At 37.0% G+C, this 19,780-nt stretch overlaps 1 protein-coding gene across 1 annotated transcript in view; it reads left to right on the top strand.

The window, feature by feature from the left end:
• Nucleotides 1-19,780, top strand: part of LOC134541252 (transmembrane protein 87A) — an 84,778-nt gene that overhangs the window by 22,122 nt on the left and 42,876 nt on the right. Inside the window, exons 7-8 of the mRNA XM_063384526.1 lie at nt 810-944; nt 12,759-12,904. Coding sequence (XP_063240596.1) covers nt 810-944; nt 12,759-12,904 — 281 coding nt within the window. The remainder of the gene's footprint in view (nt 1-809; nt 945-12,758; nt 12,905-19,780) is intronic.

Consider the following 19,780-nt stretch of genomic DNA (forward strand, 5'->3'; position numbering starts at 1 on the left):
TAGTAAGTCTTGGCGAAGCTGTCGGTGAGTAAGCAGATTAGCCGAGAGGATGCATAACATATTCACCATCAGCTGGATCAAGGTAGAATCTGAGGTAAAACATATAGTCACAATGAAAGATCTAGCGTAGAGTCGCATTACAATTGATGTAGTCTCAGCGTAGCTGTCACTCACAAAGTTTTCCGCTTAACCCTTTGTCCTTGTGAGGTTGCCATATGAGTGGTCGTATGAACACCTTCATTCTCTGTCACACACACACAAACGCACACATGCACACACGTGTGTTTGTTTTTTCTTTCTTAGTGATGGTTCGTCATACAAATTCGGAAAACACTGGCAGCAAAAGCAGACATGTACATACGGCTTATATTTGGCATAGTAGTTATTACTCACAGCACTGACCCATGTCTGGGAGAACATTATAGGGGTTTATATAGCTTTGATGGCTGAGATCTTCTTTACTGTAGTTGAGACAGAAATTTAAAAAAAGCAAGATATGTTGCAAAAATTTATTTTGAGTATAAAAATTTAAGGAGTAAGTTTGTCATCTTCATTACCATCAACTGCTTGCAGCCTGCGGTTGTGTCCTCCACCATCCCTCCTTAAATGTGTTCCATTCTCCTCTCTGCTGTGCTCCTTTAACTATTTGCTCTTCCCAACTCCTCCTTGATCTTCTTTCTGTGTTTTTCAACTCCATCGTTTTCCTTGACATATCCCTGAAGAAGGCCCAAACAGTAACGTAAGGAACTTAATTTGTTTGTATTTAACCAAGTTCACAGTAGGTTTAATACTCACGACTGTTGTTTCAGTTCTACGGAGCCATGTGCCTGGTGTACGTAGCGTTCGGCGTGGCCTGGCTGATCGTGTCGTTCTGCCAGTGGCGAGACCTTCTGCGCATCCAGTTCTGGATCGGAGGCGTGATCTTCCTGGGCATGCTGGAGAAGGTGATTACACCAGGAGACCATTGGTCACATGTTTCAGCAACATTCCCGGAAATGCACTGTGGCATTGTTCCATGCAGTATTTACTTAAAACAATATTGAAGTAGCTTGGTTTCTGGGTTGTAGCCGTGTCCTAGGCCAATAATTCACCAATACTATTTCGGTCGACATTGCAGTCGCCATCATCAGGGAGCGGTTACCTACTCAGTAGGTAACCGCTCCCTGATGATGGCGACTGCAATTTCGACCGAAACGTCTGTGAATTATTGGCCTAGGACATGGATACAACCCAGAAGCCAAGCTACTTCAGACAATGGCCGTGAAAGCCTGCGAATGTTATTAAAATATTAAAGATTAAACTTATGAATTTTTTTGTCAATGCTTACAAGATTGGCTTGACATGAAGAAACTGTATCTTAGTTTGTTTATTTAAATGAGTGAAAGAAAATATTTGTTTACAGAGCTCTGACTTCTATGAAACTTTATAAAGTCAATCATATACTGAATATTGCTATATCGTTTGAATGGATCAAGTACTGTGCTGGTCCACCTGGATTTATTTCCAGTGTATCTTCGTTCCTAGACAACGGAGTCAATAGGGAGATTAGCTCTTGAATACACAGGACTGTGACTAAAGATTGGCCCGAGTGTTTCTGTTGGGCCTATCGAGTAAAGAACATTAAAAACGTTTGTGCCAACTGCTCAGTAGCTACCAACTCTTGTGACTGACGGACGTGAGGCGTGTGCCCGCTCTGTTTTTCTACGTGTATGTTCATCATCTGCCATCTTTCACTATTAACTCTTCCCTGCTTGATCTACAAGAGTTTTTGGGGTTTCCAGTGCCCCCGAATGATGATTCTGTTTCTGATTTAACTCAAGAAGTGACAGTGTTTCATTCTGCTAGTAAGAAAACAATCTCTCAAGATACAGGTAACATGGATAAATCTCCACAAGTTGCACCTAAGTCAGAATCACATAATTTTGAAGAATGACAATTTTATCTTGTAAACATTATCGATCGATACTATATCTGAAACATTTGAGATAAAGAATGAGCTGCTTCAAACTATGCAATGCTTAAATTTCAAGAGTGATAGTAATTTATCCTATAGTCAAGCACTTAAAAACGTTGACGTGGTTGTACCACCGGGACCGGGTAAGCTTGGCAACTGCTCCGCCTGACCCAGTTACAGCTCAGCATGTTCTGCTGGAAGCCATCACCTTACACAACTATCAGCCTGTCCACTGCGAAGGATTCACCGTAATGCAACATTGACGTAAGTCTAGTTCCAACAGGAATGCAGATACCAAACGCAATTTTAACAGAAAGAAAACACCATTGAAGGTTGGTATTAAAAATACTTCTACTTTAAAAACTATATCCAAACCAATCTATAAAAGGACCAAAGCCCTCTTTCTTATCAGGTTCAACCCTACGGTTAATGAGAATGGAATCACATACTTCATTTCCAATGAACTTAACATGTCTCAAGTGAAAGTTACAAAACTTTGAACTAAACATGACTCATACGCCTAGTTCCATGTCTCTGTACTAGAAGAAGGTTTTGAAAGAATCAACATCATCGTCTCCTTGCCTAGTGGATGCTTAATAAGTCCTTATTATGGAAAACTTCAGCCAGACCAAATGTTAGCTCTACTTTGGATGATCCATCAAAACTCAATAGTTCTACCGCCAATTATTTAACTACCAACTTGGTAGCTTCTAGTTCGTCCCAGGTGCTTGGAGGAATATTGCAGTAGCCCTTCAGTGTAGGCAATATCTAAGGAGTGGGTAAAATTGGCTATCAAAACGTCAGAGGACTAAGAACAAAATGAAATGATTTTTTTTTTTGTAATCTACCTAACTCCAATTATGACATTATACACATCACGGAAATAGCAATTAAAGTGAATAAAAACTCAAAAATCTTGTACTAACAACATTGTTTACAAAGCTAGGTATAGCACATCCCACTAGGATCGCTTAGCATCACTTGTCTCGCAGATGTTCTATGAATCGCTAGTAGCCACGAGCTTCACTAAACGGACGGGTTGTGCCAAATAAACGTGTGGGAAGTTGCCAGATCTATACATAATATCATGAATCAAGAATAATCTACAATAAAATATTGTAGTAGGTTAATGTAGGAATGCCGTCAAGAATCCGTGATGCCAAGCGATACTGGAGACATGAGCTATGCCTAGCGATGTTAACAATATCGTTAGTATTAGAGTTAGGGTTTATATTTAACTTTAATTGTTATTTAACGTGTAAATAGGTTATTAACAAATGCATAAGAATTTGGAGAAAAACAGTGCCTAAGTTATGGAGTTATTAGTTTGTGGAGGGGGTCTCTGATCTGGAGTTGAAGTCAATTGGTTTGCAATTGGATAGCTTAACAAATCGTAGCTGCATAAAGGCTTATGTGCAATAAATTGGTGTGCTGTCATTTTTTTTTTTGTTTTTAGGCATAAAGAATTTTTAGAATTATTTAGTTAACAATAAATTGTTGTTGTATCCATATTTGAAAGCAAACTAACATGCTTGTAATTACAATTTTATTGTCTAAATGGACCAATTGCATGACTAGATGAGGGCTAGGGCTCTTAAAGGTTTTGAGTATTCTGATGTGAAATGAATATTCTAGATTGAAATCTATTTCATTGCAAAAATATAATTATTGTATATTTTACAACTATAATTCTTTGATTAGCCCACAACATCACACTGAAAAAACAGTTCATATATATTTTTTACAGTATTTTAAATTTAGCTAACCTAACCCAATAAACTTTTCAAAATGTTTTGCTATATTTTAAACGTATACTTAAACAACCAACAGTTTATTTTAATTCACATAATATAATTCTTTGATTATCATAATGCTGCATTAACAGAATAATCACAGTAATTTATTAAAACTGAAAACACAATTTGCTTATTAATTTTTTCCCCCGCATTATTCGTGACAACTATGGTGTAAATTTATGGAGTTTGAATTCGGCTTTGATGTGTGAGCTCCATTCTTCTTTTTAACCGCCAAAATGTAAATCATTAAGTGATATTTTTTTCGAGCACTGCTAAACGTTATGTACGTTCACACATTTACGTGAAACGTGCAGCGGGATGCAAGTCGTTTTTATTTTTAGTGTGCAAAATTTCTAACATTTTCATTCATAACTTTTAAAATTACCCTTAATCAGAATCTATGTCATGGAGTTAGGAATTGTACTATGCATGCTTTCTTTAGCAATGTAAACATAATATAAAATGCATGTTAGATTAATAAGAAATGCCATATGCACTAAATATACAACTTTATAATCAATTATAAACCCATGTTTTTGAATCCTTTTCCACAGCAAAACAAAAAATAGCTCACAGGAGAAAGCAAAGTTTTTTCTGTGTTCACATACTATTGTAATCTATGGCCATGGCTTACAAATAAATGAACATTGCTACGACTGTGTTGTCATGTCTACAACAATACTGTGATCACCTGACTGGTTTTTAATTTTTTTCAGGGGTTTAAAATTAAAAACTTCAACTTCTCTGTATCTCTGAATTTTCCCGTCGGTTACTGGACGAGATATACGTACCTACTTTCATAATTTTGAGATTGTAGGTTGTCGGGAAGTGGGTTAGAATTTTTATAGATGAGTGAAAGAGTTGTACATCGGGGTGTATATATGTTTGGATACCATTTCTGAGGGCTAGTATGTACTAGCTAGATGTACTAAAAGGGTATGTTTGTCTGAGTCGCCAGCCTTGTTTTGTGCCGCGTGAACTTGGCATACCCGGTGGGAGAGTTGTGAGCCGAAGGAAGTGGCCGGTCGGGTTGGCTCGGGCTCATGGTCGGCTCTTGGTGCATTTTTCCAAAGCAACCAGAGACACAGGCATGCCGTCCTGGTGAAGGGCAACACTGCCACTACTCGCGCACGTGTTCATGAAGGCCACTTGAGCGGCATGTCGTATCGCATGTCATGCGTATCGTCCGAAATTATTATTTTTTTATTTTTACAGTGCCTTTGCGAAACTGGCATCACTGCTTTAAACTCATCCCTTCATCACTTTAAGGATAATGTAACAATTTTTGATTCAAATAATTATTGTTCCAACACCTTTGACAAAAATTTTTTTGCTGTCAGAACAAAAATTAGAAAAAAAACTATGGATTTAAATTGGTATTGGAGCTTACAGATTTTACTTTGCTAGTAATTATCATCCTATTTATAGATTTAATATGCATGTTATTTATATTAATGGAGATAGTTAGTTTGGTGAAGTTTACATAGCTTGGAGACAATGATTTCTAGAGCTGTAAAATTTGACGAGAATTCTCTTGGAGGTATCCTCAACAAATTTTTTTAAAATTTGTTTTAGTTCTTTTATATTACATTTTGTAACGATTTTGGACCAGGTTTTTTTTAATAATCTCAAATGTTTATGCTACATTTTTCTCTATGGCAACCATTACTGCATTGTTCGTACTTCATTCACTTTCGGAACGTAATCCAGTCTTTCTGTGATCATTATCATTGCCAGTATATTGAGACACAATTTTTAGTAAATAAATGTGAATTTAGAAGCCCTTAGAAAACTAATGAACATAAGATTGCTTGTAGGGTATACATTTCATCGCATTAATTTAAGTTCTAACTAGGCCTGTGAAAATATCATTATTTTTTTAAATTTTAATTAAATACAAATACTAATTTAATCATGAATACGATTATAGAATTTGAATATTAGGAATAAAAATCAACATCCAACTTAAAAAAATTTTTTTTTCACATCATGTAAAAACTTCTGGAAAATTAGACAAATAATACTTAAGTGAAAGGTTGGTAAGGTTAAGTCAGCTACGACAATCATATGGAAAATATTTGTTGGTAAATTTAAATTATCAAATAAATATTTTCTTTTTAATTAGGCATCTAACGTAACTAAATTAAACCTAACCTAATCAATCAAGATTTCTGTTCAGTTCCTATTCGCCGTATTTTCCACAACCTGCTAATATTTAAATTCTTGAGTTTTCGTTGTTTATTGTAGTCAGGTAAATATTGTATTTTTGTTCAGCAATATTATAAACACAATTTTTGCTAATTTCATCTAGAATCTTAAACTGTTATTATTTACATTTTTAAAATATATTTTTCATTTGCTTTCGCAAAGGACGTACAGATTTTCGGATATATGTACTTGGCTTTATGCCTAGCGTGCCACCACATGTGTTACGGTTATGCGGACTCGGCTACTCTATTCTCAGGGCCGTGACGTCGCCAGTGTGTGGCGAGGCCATTTTCCTCCAGTATAAATAAAAACACGTAATTACATCCCCTCTCAGTGGTGGTCACGCTATTTTTTAAAACACACAATAAGGTAGGCTCTCGAATGTGGCCCACGTGCCTCAGTCTTCTCCCCACGTGGCCATGCACACAAAATACACTAATATGTTCATTAAATGAAACTTAAATAAAACAGACTACTGCCCGAGGTAAGTCCTGAAGTTAAAGAAAATGATTTATACAAATTAAAGAGCCAGATGGACGCGAATCAGTAACAGTGGAGAGTTGCAGACGACGGGCGCCTCAGGCAGCGACGGCGACCGACTGCCTTCCAGCGAGCCCTCGAGGCGGGTCCAACACTCACATCTGGCCAACGGCTGTCACCATGTATTTAAATAAAGCGTGCCACCGGAAAAGGAATGAACATACATAAACCCTTAATTAAATTAGCCTACTGGCTGAAAACAATAAAATTACATAACTAATTTAATATTAAAATAAAGTCCGCCTCAGGAAGGTTCGTCCTCGCTCGGCATCGTTCGGGAGCGAAGCACTGACGTCACACCGGTGGGCGCGGGCCGACATGCACACACACATACATTACGCCCGGGTCATAGAGGGTGGTGGTGGGAGGAGGGGGCCTGCAAGCGGGAGACATGAGGCACATCGGGCTTAGGGAGGGCGTAGCCCCGGTCGACGTCAGAGTAACAATGTCTGTTTCTTCATAGAAATACACACACACACACACACACTCACAAACAAAAAGCAGCTACTGTATCACATGGTGTTAGATCGATTGTGATAATTGATTGATACATTGTTGAAACTATGATGTTTACTCCTCTTAATTGTCATCTCAGTGGAGTATTTGTGTTCTTTGGTGTTGTAGTCTATGTATGTGTATTTTTTCATCACTTATGGTCCATTTTATGAATATAATACAAATAATAGTTGGTTTTCAAGTTGAAATGGCAAATGTGCTGTGTTTTGAATGGTTCACACTGTAGCATTACAGGACAGTGCCTTCCCCAATTTTTCTTTAAGTTTTTATGAATAATATGTTTTAACTGTAATACAGTATGTAAGTTGTTTAAATAATTTTCAGGCATCATAACCTAACTGAGGTACATGTGATAAATCATTGAAACTTACAATGAATCTTTTCAAATAACTTTTATGATAATATTTTACCGTTTATAATTGTTTTCCATGTTAATATTTATGTTTGCTTATGTTTTATTAATGTATTCTCTGAATTAATTACCGTTTCTAATATTTGTGTATTGTTTAAGCCTATTTGTTTAATTATGAAACAGCCATGTATGCAACTGTAAATTGACTGAATTCTACGTAAATAATTACGTTTTTATGTGTTTTAAAATGGTTTTTAAGCTTTAAATATTTTGTTAATATGCGCAAATGCCCTGTAACGTATTTTTTCTTTTGTCATTTAGTCTGTGGGATGTTAAAATTATGTGAGCCAGTTGCGTGGTAGTTATAGTGAGAAAGAAAGGCGTGCATCGACACAGTGACGCCGAGGTGATAAAACGATAATGATGCATCCAGTGTAAGACAGAGACAGAGCAACTAGCATGAGAAAATATTTTGGGAGTCCCCGATTTTGAGGTTGATTTGAAAAGTCAGATCAAGGAAAGCCCCAGATTATGTGTGTACAGGATTTTTTCATGTATTGTAATTTGTTCTGTGATTGGCTGGTTGTTAATGTTGATAAATATATGTGGACTGTATCAAGAAGTTTTTAACCGATGATGCAACATAAATTACAAGATAGCATCAGCCCGCACCATTGCGACCTACTGCCATCATGCCGATCGAAACGAAACCTGATTTTGTTTCTCACTGCAGGGATACCACTCTCACGGTTTATGGACGCCATCACTTGCAGTGTTCCTTCATGGTGCCAACTGTAAAAAGCTTGGGCGCGGGATATTTAAACTGTCTCTATCACTTGGCCCGGTACAAGTGCCACAAAGTCAACTCACAACACAGTTCTATATACAAAAGTTCACACTAAGTACCAAACACTGGTGTTGGAGGGAGTGTTTCATACTGTGCTGTGATTAGCCGAAAGTTACGTCATGGTGCAATCCTTGGTCTCTCCTGAGACCAGTATTTCATTTTGGTTCCACAGTCATCTACTGTACAGCGACTGAGTAGGTGGCTGAAAACCTTATTATTATGAAGTACAGTGAAACCTCGTTTATTCGTTCCCGCATTGTAGAATTTCCCGGTTTTATTGTTCAATGTCCGTGGTCCCGAAAAAATCCCGCAAGAACAATGTTAAAAAAATCCCGCTTCCATCGTTTACGAATATTTTTTAACCCGGTTTAACGGGTTGAACTTTACAGGCTTTTTACCGATTTCACATTCAAATTCCCGAGAAATATTCCAGTTTACGCGTGTCTACACGACACGCAATACCAATATTTACATATGGCGGCCATTACTAAAAGAAAACGAATAAAGTGAGCATGACGCTGTTGCTAACAGGTTCACCAACTTCGATAAAACAACAGACGAAAGCTAACGCTCGCACGATAGTTCTTGCTTTTTGCGATAATCGACACAACAATATAACCGTGGTCGATATACTGTACATACTAGCCCAACGTAAACACGTTTCTATTTAGCGGCAGTGAAATCCTGCGAGAAACATAGACGAAATTGTTCATCCTAGCGTTTCCGTGGCCGGCCGTATATGCGCGAGATTTTCTTTTTTTACGGTAAATTAGCTTTACGCATTTAACTCTAATGCACGTGTGAAATTTGTAAAGGTTCATTGATATGTATTGGCCTACAAAAGAGGTTAAAACCATTAAAGAGCGTTTAGAAATTATAAATGCCGTTGAAAAAAATCCAGGCGAAAAACGGGTTGATTTGGCAAAGCGCTATGGTATTCCTCCATCGACTCTTAATTCTATCTTCGCTAGAAGAAATGAGATTCGGAAACAAGCAAGTCAGTTCGGCCAGTCTTCAAAAAAACGGAAAATGGCAAGACAGTCGAAATACAGTGAGCTTGAGAAAGTTTGTTTTCTTGGTTCCAGCAAGTTCGGGCATCAAACATCCCAGTGGATGGCACATTTTGTTCATTTAAAAAAATTAAGGAAGTAGTGAAACCCCTTATTTACGTTACCGTTATTTACGTTTTCCCGTTATTTGCACTATATTCTTCCGGTCCCGTTTGGTTCCCATTTAATCCAATACAATACTTTCACGCGAATTACGTCTCAAAAATCTAATCCATCCCGCTATTTACATCATGTAACAACGATAGTAGGCCTAAAAACATTGTGAAAAACGTAACTTTTATAGTCGGCAGTGAACATTTTAAATCGCAAAATAAACATATTTTATAACATGAAAAGTTGCTTTTATTTCTAAACATATAATAATTTAGGCCTAGGCGTGTAAAAGTCTGAGTAATTATAGCAGGAGGCAATCTAAAATGTACTCGGGAAAAACGTAAACTCACGAATGTATAAACGTTCTGTTACTATATTTATGTCACAACTTAGCCGAAATACTGGTACGAGACATAAACCTCACTAGATAAAATGAGCGGAGTCTTGGTAACTGTTTTAAACGTATTTTATAATTTCGGAAGTATTGTACAGTTGACGCATATTTTTTAAACTAACCATTTATATCTGGGGATCGTAAATAATTAATTATTGGTATCAAGAAATCAAGGTGAACGTAAACTTGAACACGTCACGGCAGCGAGAAAACTGGTGCATATACCAATAAACTGGTATTAGAACTGGACAAAACTGGTACACGGGAGGTGGAGCTTATATTTTTTTCCGCTAAGCTCGCATCTATTGGCTGACTGCTGATGGAACGTCACGAGTCTGGGCGGAGCGTTGAGTGAGTTATACTGCGCATGCGCAGCTCAGAGAACAGAGAGAGCCAGCCGGCGGGTACGTCGCGCCATAATAGCTGATTGAGTACGATGACCTTTCTCCGCGCACGGCGCGCTATTGACGGTAAATGTCCAATTTGCGGCCCTTTTATTTAAAATTTTTTTACTGTGGTGCAATGCGTATGTGTAATGTAGCCCGCATTTGTTATGAACGCTGCAGGATGCGACTGTATTTTAATTAACTTTAACGTATTTCTTACTTTTCCCTTTATTTACACTTTCCCGCTTTTTACACTTTTTTACTTTGTCCCCATGAAAAGTGTATATACAGTGTGCTGCTGGTGTCAGTTTATGGAAATACCTAACTGATTCACTGAAAGTTTTTGCAATAGTACATACATTGTGCATTTGGTAACTTTAGAGTGTGTTCCCACATTGTAGGATTTCCTGGATTATCCGTTTTTTACTCATGGTCCATTGGAAAACGGATAATCAGGGTTTCACTGTATTAAAGAGTAAATTTCGCGGCTGTGGTCCCGGCGTCACCGGATTATAATCAACCTTATTTTCGTTTTTTTGGACACAATTAGAATTTAGTGACTACAGTCGTCGGTAATTGCCCAAAACAGGATTTACTAAAATTCGTCACTGTTTCCGGGCACATTGTCTTTCGGCATTGTACCGAAAAGTTGAATGCCACTGTGGGACTTAACTTCGAACTGTTTTTTTTTTAATTTTCGGCCAGTCAGCGTGTGATTCAAATTAATGAAGCTTATTTGTTTTGAGAAAGAAAAATACTGTTTCAACTTGTAAATGTGGTCGCAAGATGGTGGCAAATTTCTCATGAATTCGTAAGGTATAAGTAAGTAAACAGTAAAAAACATTTTGTGTACGAGAGACATAATTGAAATTCAACAATCGCCCATAACTAATATTCTGAGGGAAACATAACCTCACTTTTTCAGCATCCGAGTATGCAAGTGTATCTTGTGAGTTACCCTTCAAAGACCAAAACATGAAATATCTGAGCAAGTCCGGTGGTCTTTAGAGTGTAACTATATGGTGCCCCACGTTGGGCGCCATATATAATGGTTCGTTATATACAAAAATAAAAAGATGTTCTTCCTTTTTTCATTTGAGAGTTTTATTGTCCGAAAGACGAAACAACTGAATCCAATCACTTTCAAATATTTTTATTCACTCATTCAACACTTATATCTGCCTGTAGAGAATTGCTTTTTTCTCGGGCGATGAAAATTAACGAAAACAAACGTAGCTTAAGTCCTTCAGTAAAATCTTACGAAATCAGTGCGGCCTCAAACAGGGCCGTACCCAGAGAAACTGAATTTCGCCATGAGCCAAATGCAGAGGTCGGTAGCTGCAATTTCTAATTTAAAAAAAATTTCCAAAACTTTTCAAAACAACAAATAATCAAACGGCATGGCTCGAGCTACTGACGTTAAATTTATCCTTCTCATATACTACATATTTTGTGAGAAGCCACCGAACGCGCCCTCCTCGTGCAGCGATCGACAGACGACTGGTGAGATCATGGCACTGTGTTCTTCATGCAGGGAGGAGAAGTCACATGACCTCACCGACTAATCACACACGCGCTTCATTCACACTACAAATCACAAGCCAATAAGAATACACGACATACCTTGAAAACAGTTTTCTACACACAGAGCCAGGGACTTTACATCCTCATTTTCTCTCCCACACCGTGAGACAGTAGTTATCACTCAGTTCCCACGACCAGTGGGTAATCCCAGCTTTTGTCTCTGTTACCAGGGAATCGCTGTTTCGTTCTCACTCGCACTTACAAGCCTCTTATGCCCTTCTCTAATTCATCCCACACCAAATCCATTGTTCTAGAACCTTATGTAACAGCAATCATAATACAAATTACTCAACAAAATTAAACTTATTTAGAAAAACCTGTAAAGTATGCCAAAACAGGCAAAATTCCTGTACAACGACTTATTTGTGAATAATTACATAAAAAATAGTAATGATTTAAAATGTCTGTTAAAATACAAGGTACATTCTTAAAACACACAGCAAGTGAAAAATATCAACCCTAAAATACATAAAAATGGTAAAATATTCTTTTTGAGACTTTTTAAGAAATGTTTACATTCATGAAAATAGTTTAAAAGAAAAATATTTAGTTAGGACGACAGTAGCGAAAAAAAATTTCTATACTTGTTACATGTTGAAAGTGTCGCTTATTGTTCATATTTAGATAATGAAGTCTCAATAAAAAAAAAAAAAGAGGTATTTATATCTCACAAATGACTTCATTTCAGCAGTGAACGTTGGTACACGATTCGATAACCTAATGTCAAGTATTCGTAAGCAAACGAATACTTATTTTTTAGAGTGTTAGTATTCGAGGTCGAATAAAATACGAATAATTTTATTTTTCGTTTTTAAAAATTTGCGCAGGCCTAGTTCAACTATTCTTTTGTTTCACATGTTGAATATCAAAATTCAGTTTGGTTTTTTTCTTTCTGTTTGAAGTGCAGCAGTTACGTGTAATGACTAGTGCCTGTAGACATCCGGAGTGACGTGGGTCGGGTTGGCGGGGGGTACCGTCGTCGCTAGTAGTGGCTGAGTGCTGTCGCCCTGTCCGACAGGCCATCTTCTACGCGGAGTACCAGAGCACCAACGCTGGCGGGAACGTGCAAGGCGTGGTGCTCCTGGCGGAGCTGGTCTCCTGCGGCAAGCGCACTCTCGCGAGGATGCTCGTCATCATCGTCAGCCTGGGCTTCGGCATCGTCAAGTACGTCACCTCCCGACCTTCGTGGCCGTGCTCATGAATAAGCCAGCTATGGTTAGGGGCTGGAAGAACTAGCATATATATTAGAGGTGGGACGATACCACACTTTCGATACTCGATTCTGTATTGTTTTTTCAGTTCGATACTTTCGATACTTCGATACTTTCGATACTCCAGGGAAAAATATTTTCCCATTAAGTAACAATTATTACAAATAACATAAATTAGTATTAAACTATATAAATTCAATCTATCATACCAGCTTTATGTCAGATTAAACTTAAATACATAATGTGTAAATAATTGCATTATATTAATGAAAGATATGAATTCATCATTATATATACATATAATAAAACCACCAGAAATGTAAAATACAGTCCATAATCAAGTAAAGCTGACATGAGAAACAAGGGTCTTACAAAATGTTTGAAGTCCTTTCTTGGAGGGGGGGAAAAGTCACCAAGCCTAAATTAGAAATAAAAAAATTAGGCTGTTGTAAATAGTATTTCAGAAATTTTTTGTTTGTTTGTTTCATTTTACAAACAACTTTATGCAACAGAACAATTTTCAATAAAATTTTAACTTGAGAAACGTAAAATACAAAACAATCCGATCGTAAGAAAACAATAACAAATGGGTATATTCAGTTCAAAGATTAATGAATGCACAAAATATGAGATCCGTGCCTTGGTAAAGCGCGTGCACCATTTTCATAATCATCGCTAGTTTGCGCCACTAGTCTCGCTTGGTGCTGGCCATAGATGCTACTAGCGAAGTGCACAGTCTTCCTGATACTATCCATATCTATGGTGCGATAAAGTTATTTTCTTAAGTTTGCAAAGGTAAACAATGAACGTTTTTCAAAATAAAAGCATTAATTAAAACGTAATTTATCAGAAGGAATATATCTAACAAAAAAATTTGTGAATTTTAGGACTTTTCCGCTTCGTAAAAACGTATGAAACGGGAAATCAATGATTTTATATGTGTATGTTCCGGGAAAGTAAACCATTGTAAATATAGTAGTACTTTCGGCGGGACCAAAATTAATTGGCGTATGACACAGGAAAATGTATGAAACGGGAAAATGTATGAAACGGGAACGTATCATCGAGGTTCTACTGTAGTTGTATTTTGTACGATAGCGACTCAAAACTTAATTCAATACAAATGAACAAGCATTCCGGTATCGAAAAAATGTATCGAACTTACAGTTTCGATGCTCGATACTTTGCTATACCATCAAGTATCGAAGGTATCGAGGTATCGAAGTATCGAAAATCCCATCACTAATATACATATTTTTTTATACAATTAGCATTTATATTTTAAAAATTTGCATATGTTATTGTGAAATTAGCTTTTTTGTGCAAATTATTTAAAACGTAATATTTAAGTTCCAACATTTTGACAAATAAACATTCATATACTAATACCTACAAAAATAAATATTTACATGTTTATTAAAGTGATCTCATGTTCCAAATACACTTGGATATGTATCTAACTATACTTCCCGAACAAAGAAAACACCATACATCAACATAGTCAGTTCTGTTGCTACGAAAACATAAAATCCTACTCGATTTCATCCTCGTTGGCCTGCTCCTATGACATCATTATTTCCCCTACTTTTTTTTACATTTTAAAAACTTCCATGTTTGCCGGATTCGCTATCTAGAAATTTGCTTAAGTTGTTATTACATTTTGAAACATACACATTGTGTATGTTCTGCCTTGTTTACGCCAAATGACAGCAGTTGGTTTACTGCTTTATTTATTTAAATCATTATAACATACCAATTTAAAATTTAGCTATCCTAACCAACCATCCTTTATATTTCGTAGTATTTTAATGTTAGTAAATTAATGTAACTGAACGTTTCATATTACAGTATTTTCAGTGTACATAACCTCACCATGCCTTAAATTGTAAACCACTTGAAATATCAAAATACCTTGTTAGAGAATAATTGGAAAACATGTCAGGAAGTGAAAAAAATTTACATGTTAGAATTTTTCAATTTTTTGAAGTGAAAACTTCTTTAGCCGCATAGAGCGATTCTTGGTAGGAGCAAAACTTATGGGTTCGCGTCACCGACATGCTAGTGACGTGTTGCGCCAGACTGGCGAATCACAGTGGCCTGTGTACATGTATACGCATATATACACTAATACATTGTATATACTCGACTGTATCATGTGCGTGTTGGACTCTTTTTTGGATGGGCAAAATCTTGTGAGTTCGCGTCACTGACATGCTGTAGTAGCAGTAAGTGAAGTTAATTTGACCACGTGAATACATGACCTAGGTCTGACATCACTGGTGAGTCATAGCTAGGTAATTAATTTTTACGTAATTTTGACATACCACTGAAATCTGTTGTGACTAAATAATGATGTAAGAATAAATGATATCATGCGGACATTATACTGATATAATACCTAAATCATTATCTTACGTACATTTGACGTAGAAATTATGTCATATTACACATTTAAAAACAAAGTTTTAAGTTTTCACTTCTGTTGATAGTCCCCATGACTGCCTTTTCGTTTTTTTTCTGGAGGAGAGTTTTTCATTCAGAATCACTACAAATTTGAATATAATGAAAAGCAAAAATGAAAATTTGGTTCTTAAGTTTAGAACTAACATATTTTTTTACAGACTTTTTGTGTCCTTAAGTATATAATCATTTTAACCAGCAATAATTGTCAAACATAAAATATTTTGTGTTAAAGAATATGCATTTTTTTTTTTTTTTACTTATTTTGTATTTTACACCACTCTTTTCTATGGTTCCATGTATACAGTAAATCTTTGTTAAGAAGATTCTCAAGGTACACCTATCCCTCACTTAGCACAACTAATTCGTTTTTAAATATGCTCGTGTTATTCGATATCATGTATTCTGAAGCATTAGTTTCCATAAATAGCAAGACTAATTTATTTAATGTGTTCCAAAATTCTGTTGGGAAATATACTTTCAATCATATAAATTTATAGAATAACACTCAATTATAAATGCCATACCTATATCTTTATATGCCTCCCATTGCACTATGTATGACATATGCGACACCGCGTAACGGGAGATAGTACATGGTTATGCACTTTATCGTTAGTCAGCTGGCTGACTTGCCCGCCCGGGCGTGACCTTCAACTCACGTCGCGTACCTTTCCAAACCATCCTTTACTGACAGTGAAACCGATATTACCCTCTTTTATCGCATAATCGTCACATCTATATTTTAGGCTGTCAAAATTTGGATAAAAAAACCTCTCGCGTAAAAGTCGCATGTTGTTTTTGGTACCGCTATTAGTTTCCAAGCGCTTTGTGTGGGTATCTTTTCTGTATAAAACTATGTATTTTAAAGTAGAAATCTAATATTTATTCGGACATTACCACTTACATATTTAATTAACAGAAATACAAAGTTTTCTGATGTGTAAATTTTCTTTAAAAGACATTTTTAAACGTTATTACTTTTATCTGTTTGTTTGCTTCATCGCGATGTACCACTTACAATAATGTAGAAAGTGCTACTTGGCATCATTCGTGCTTGGTTATGTTGCATCCTGTATAGAGCGCACGCACAAAGTCGAATATAGGTATCTCGTCGACTGCATGCAACACGCGCTCTTTGTCAGGTGCCAATACAACTGCATTTGACGGCCCGTACTCTTTCGTAACAATTATGTACTATGACAATAGTTACACATTAATTCACGTCACAGATTCAAGTGGCTTGCGTTCGCGTCACAGTTTTGGTTTTTCTATTTAAAGTTGAAGAAAGGTTTTTGTTGCATGACTTATTAATTTAAATTGTTTGGCATGCTCTTTTGAACTTCAGTTTTTAAATAAACGTACTTTCCATGAATGGGTTTTGTTTTCATGAATAACTTTATCTAACAAAATTTTTTTTTCTCGCATAATCGTCGCACTCCTACTTTTCAAACTTTATTTTAGAATAAAATGTGCGACGATTATGCGAGAAAACATGGTACTGTCCAGATAATTACATTTTAATTTTTCAAAAATTAAAGTGCTTATTGGTTCACACCAATCCTGTCAGGCCAATGATTATTTTTTTTAGTGGTGCGCCGATGCGGATACCGATGAATCGTAATCGGCGATTATGGGTACTTACCGATTAATCATAATCTGCGATTATCTTAACAATTACTTTGCCGATTATTTACGTCCCGGCGTAATTAAGTAGGTTTTTACCGTGTAATATTTTGTTTCACATTTTAGGACGAAATACGGTAATATTTGTATATATTACAAAATTCATCTAACTGCGTCATATCATAATTACAGATATTTAGTTAAGTTTAATAAATCTCATTGCCTCGAACAATAAAAAATACATTTATCTTACACGTTTATTTACGTTTTGTCTTTTGTTTAGTGGCCTTGTACATTACCTATAGCCAGAGACGTAAAATATATGGCACGCAATCAAAATGCCACAAACAGTTGCAGTGGATTCTATGACATTCGATCTTTTCGAGTCGTAGTAGCGGTTCAAAATCGTGGTCCCGATACCTTCTAGTTTTTATCAGTGTTTTACAAACTCGTTATGGGCATCTTTGGTAACATTATCCGTTTGTTATTTGTATGTGACGTGAAAAGTGAAAAAGTATTTATAATTTTATATATTCAGTCAACATAAATAAAATCACATGTGCTAGAATTGATTTTAAGTCATTTTTATATAATTATAGTGAGATGGCGAGTAGGGAGAAAAAAAGTGAAGTGTGGAAACATTTTTCTATAAACTCAAGTGAACAAAATAAAGCAGCATGTTTACATTGTTAAACAGTAATTTCTTGATGCAACCTTATGTGATAGTCGATAATAATGATAGTTTTCCGCAACAAAAACTTACCCATTGTAAATTACAATTATTAGACTGTAGTTCCAGTGGTTTACAATAACAAATATAAATAGAAGTTAAATTAATTTACACTTTGCAATGACTTAATAGTGTATTTTATATATTTTTATACTGTTATTATAACTGTATTCTCAATTTTACCTAATCTTGTTATTAAATTCACATGGGAATAAAAAAATTTGTGTGCATTATTATTATTACACTTAAAAAAATTTCTTCATTATAATCGGTAACTGAATCGGTATCTGCCGATTATTTCTCCCATAATCGATAATCGAATCGGTAATTGGTAAAGTCATATCGGTGCACCACTAATTTTTTTCATTGCAACATTCATTTAACAACCTTTTTCATGTGAATCATCTGTTCATTTCTGTTCTGGAATCTAATGTTAAATATATTCCCGCTAGTACAACTAACAGCGTCAGACTTATATAAAATTTTGGTAAGAGTCCTTGTACGATTGTGCGCACAGTTGACTTGCATAAACTAAAGTGCGACCAACATAAGCGTGGCCTTCATGACAATCTGCGCACTGTAATACTTCTAGTTTTGTCTCAAATACTTGAACACGATGCATTATGAGTGATCAACCACGTGCAGTTACTGGCAGCTGAATGGGCAGACGTTACCTTTGTTTGAGTGAATTCCCTGCCACTGGCTAAACTGAGTTCACGGCCCGGTTTGTGGCCAGGCGACAATGGTACGGCACGGCGGCATACGCGCGGACCTAAAACATTTGGTCCTTTACACTCCATAGCCGCAATTTAACTTGCCATAGCTGATGTTTGTACAACAGCCCGATAGCATAGACAGACCTGTGCACGCATCTCTTCCCCCCTTGTTTGGCTAACCGTATCACACGGTACATCTGTTATTTACAGAAGTTGAAAAGACTTGTTGGCGTCGAGCCCTAGTTTTTTATTTTTTTGCCTGCGGATATTTCGTGCTAACTGATATTTACAGACGTGCTATTCAAGACTGGGGCAGTAAAATTATCATCTCGCTAAATGAATCCGCCCAATCTGAAGACGTGCTAAGTGAGGGTGTTTTGACTGTGGACTGATAACACCATCTTCCTGACGGAACGACTTACCGCGGCGGCGCGATAACAAAGACTGACTAGTTGCCGGCACTGCCAGCTAGTGGCGCTACCGCAGCCAGTAGCGCGGGAAGTTCAAACACAGTCTTGATATAAGGAATATCTCAAAGTCTCAACTATTTACACAAATTTAAAAACATCACAAGTCCAAACATACACAAGTCCAAACATACACAAGTCCAAACATAACCGCCCACCTTGAAACACTGTTTTCAAAATTCAACTGGTAGGGGGCAAAGTTTTACAGCAGGACGCTTGACCATCCCATTAGAGGTGCGGACAGTCGCAACACGAGGAATATTGTCATTTCCTGGATGCAGTTGAATGATGCGTCCTAAACGCCACTGCAAGGGGGGGATCCTGTCATCCTTGAGCAGCACTAGTTGATCTGGTACCATAGGTCTGTCTTGTCGAGACCACTTGCCACGCTGCCGCAGCGTGTGGAGGTAGTCTTGGTGCCAACGCTTCCAAAAGTCTTGGTGCAGACGTTCCACCAGTTGAAAACGCTGCAGACGGCCAATGGGGATGGCTTCCAAGGTGGGTTCAGGCAGCGCGACCAAGGGTTCAAGGGTTAGAAAATGACCTGGAGTGAGAGCCTTCAGATCATTTGGATCTGAACTCAGTGGGCATAGTGGTCTTGAATTTAGGATCGCTTCCACTTGCACCAAGGCCGTGTACAGTTTCTCGTACGTCAGTACCTGCTCGCCAATAACTCGCCTGAGGTGTGTCTTGAAGGACTTCACCCCTGCCTCCCATAGCCCACCAAATTGCGGGGCAGACGGGGGGTTGAAATGCCATGTCACTCCAAGTGGCTGCAGAGATTCTGTAACACCTTTCTGGTGTTCTGATGACGACAACAGCTGCTGTAA

This window comes from Bacillus rossius, chromosome 18 (genome assembly GCF_032445375.1).
Source record: "Bacillus rossius redtenbacheri isolate Brsri chromosome 18, Brsri_v3, whole genome shotgun sequence".
Lineage (NCBI taxonomy): Eukaryota > Metazoa > Arthropoda > Insecta > Phasmatodea > Bacillidae > Bacillus > Bacillus rossius.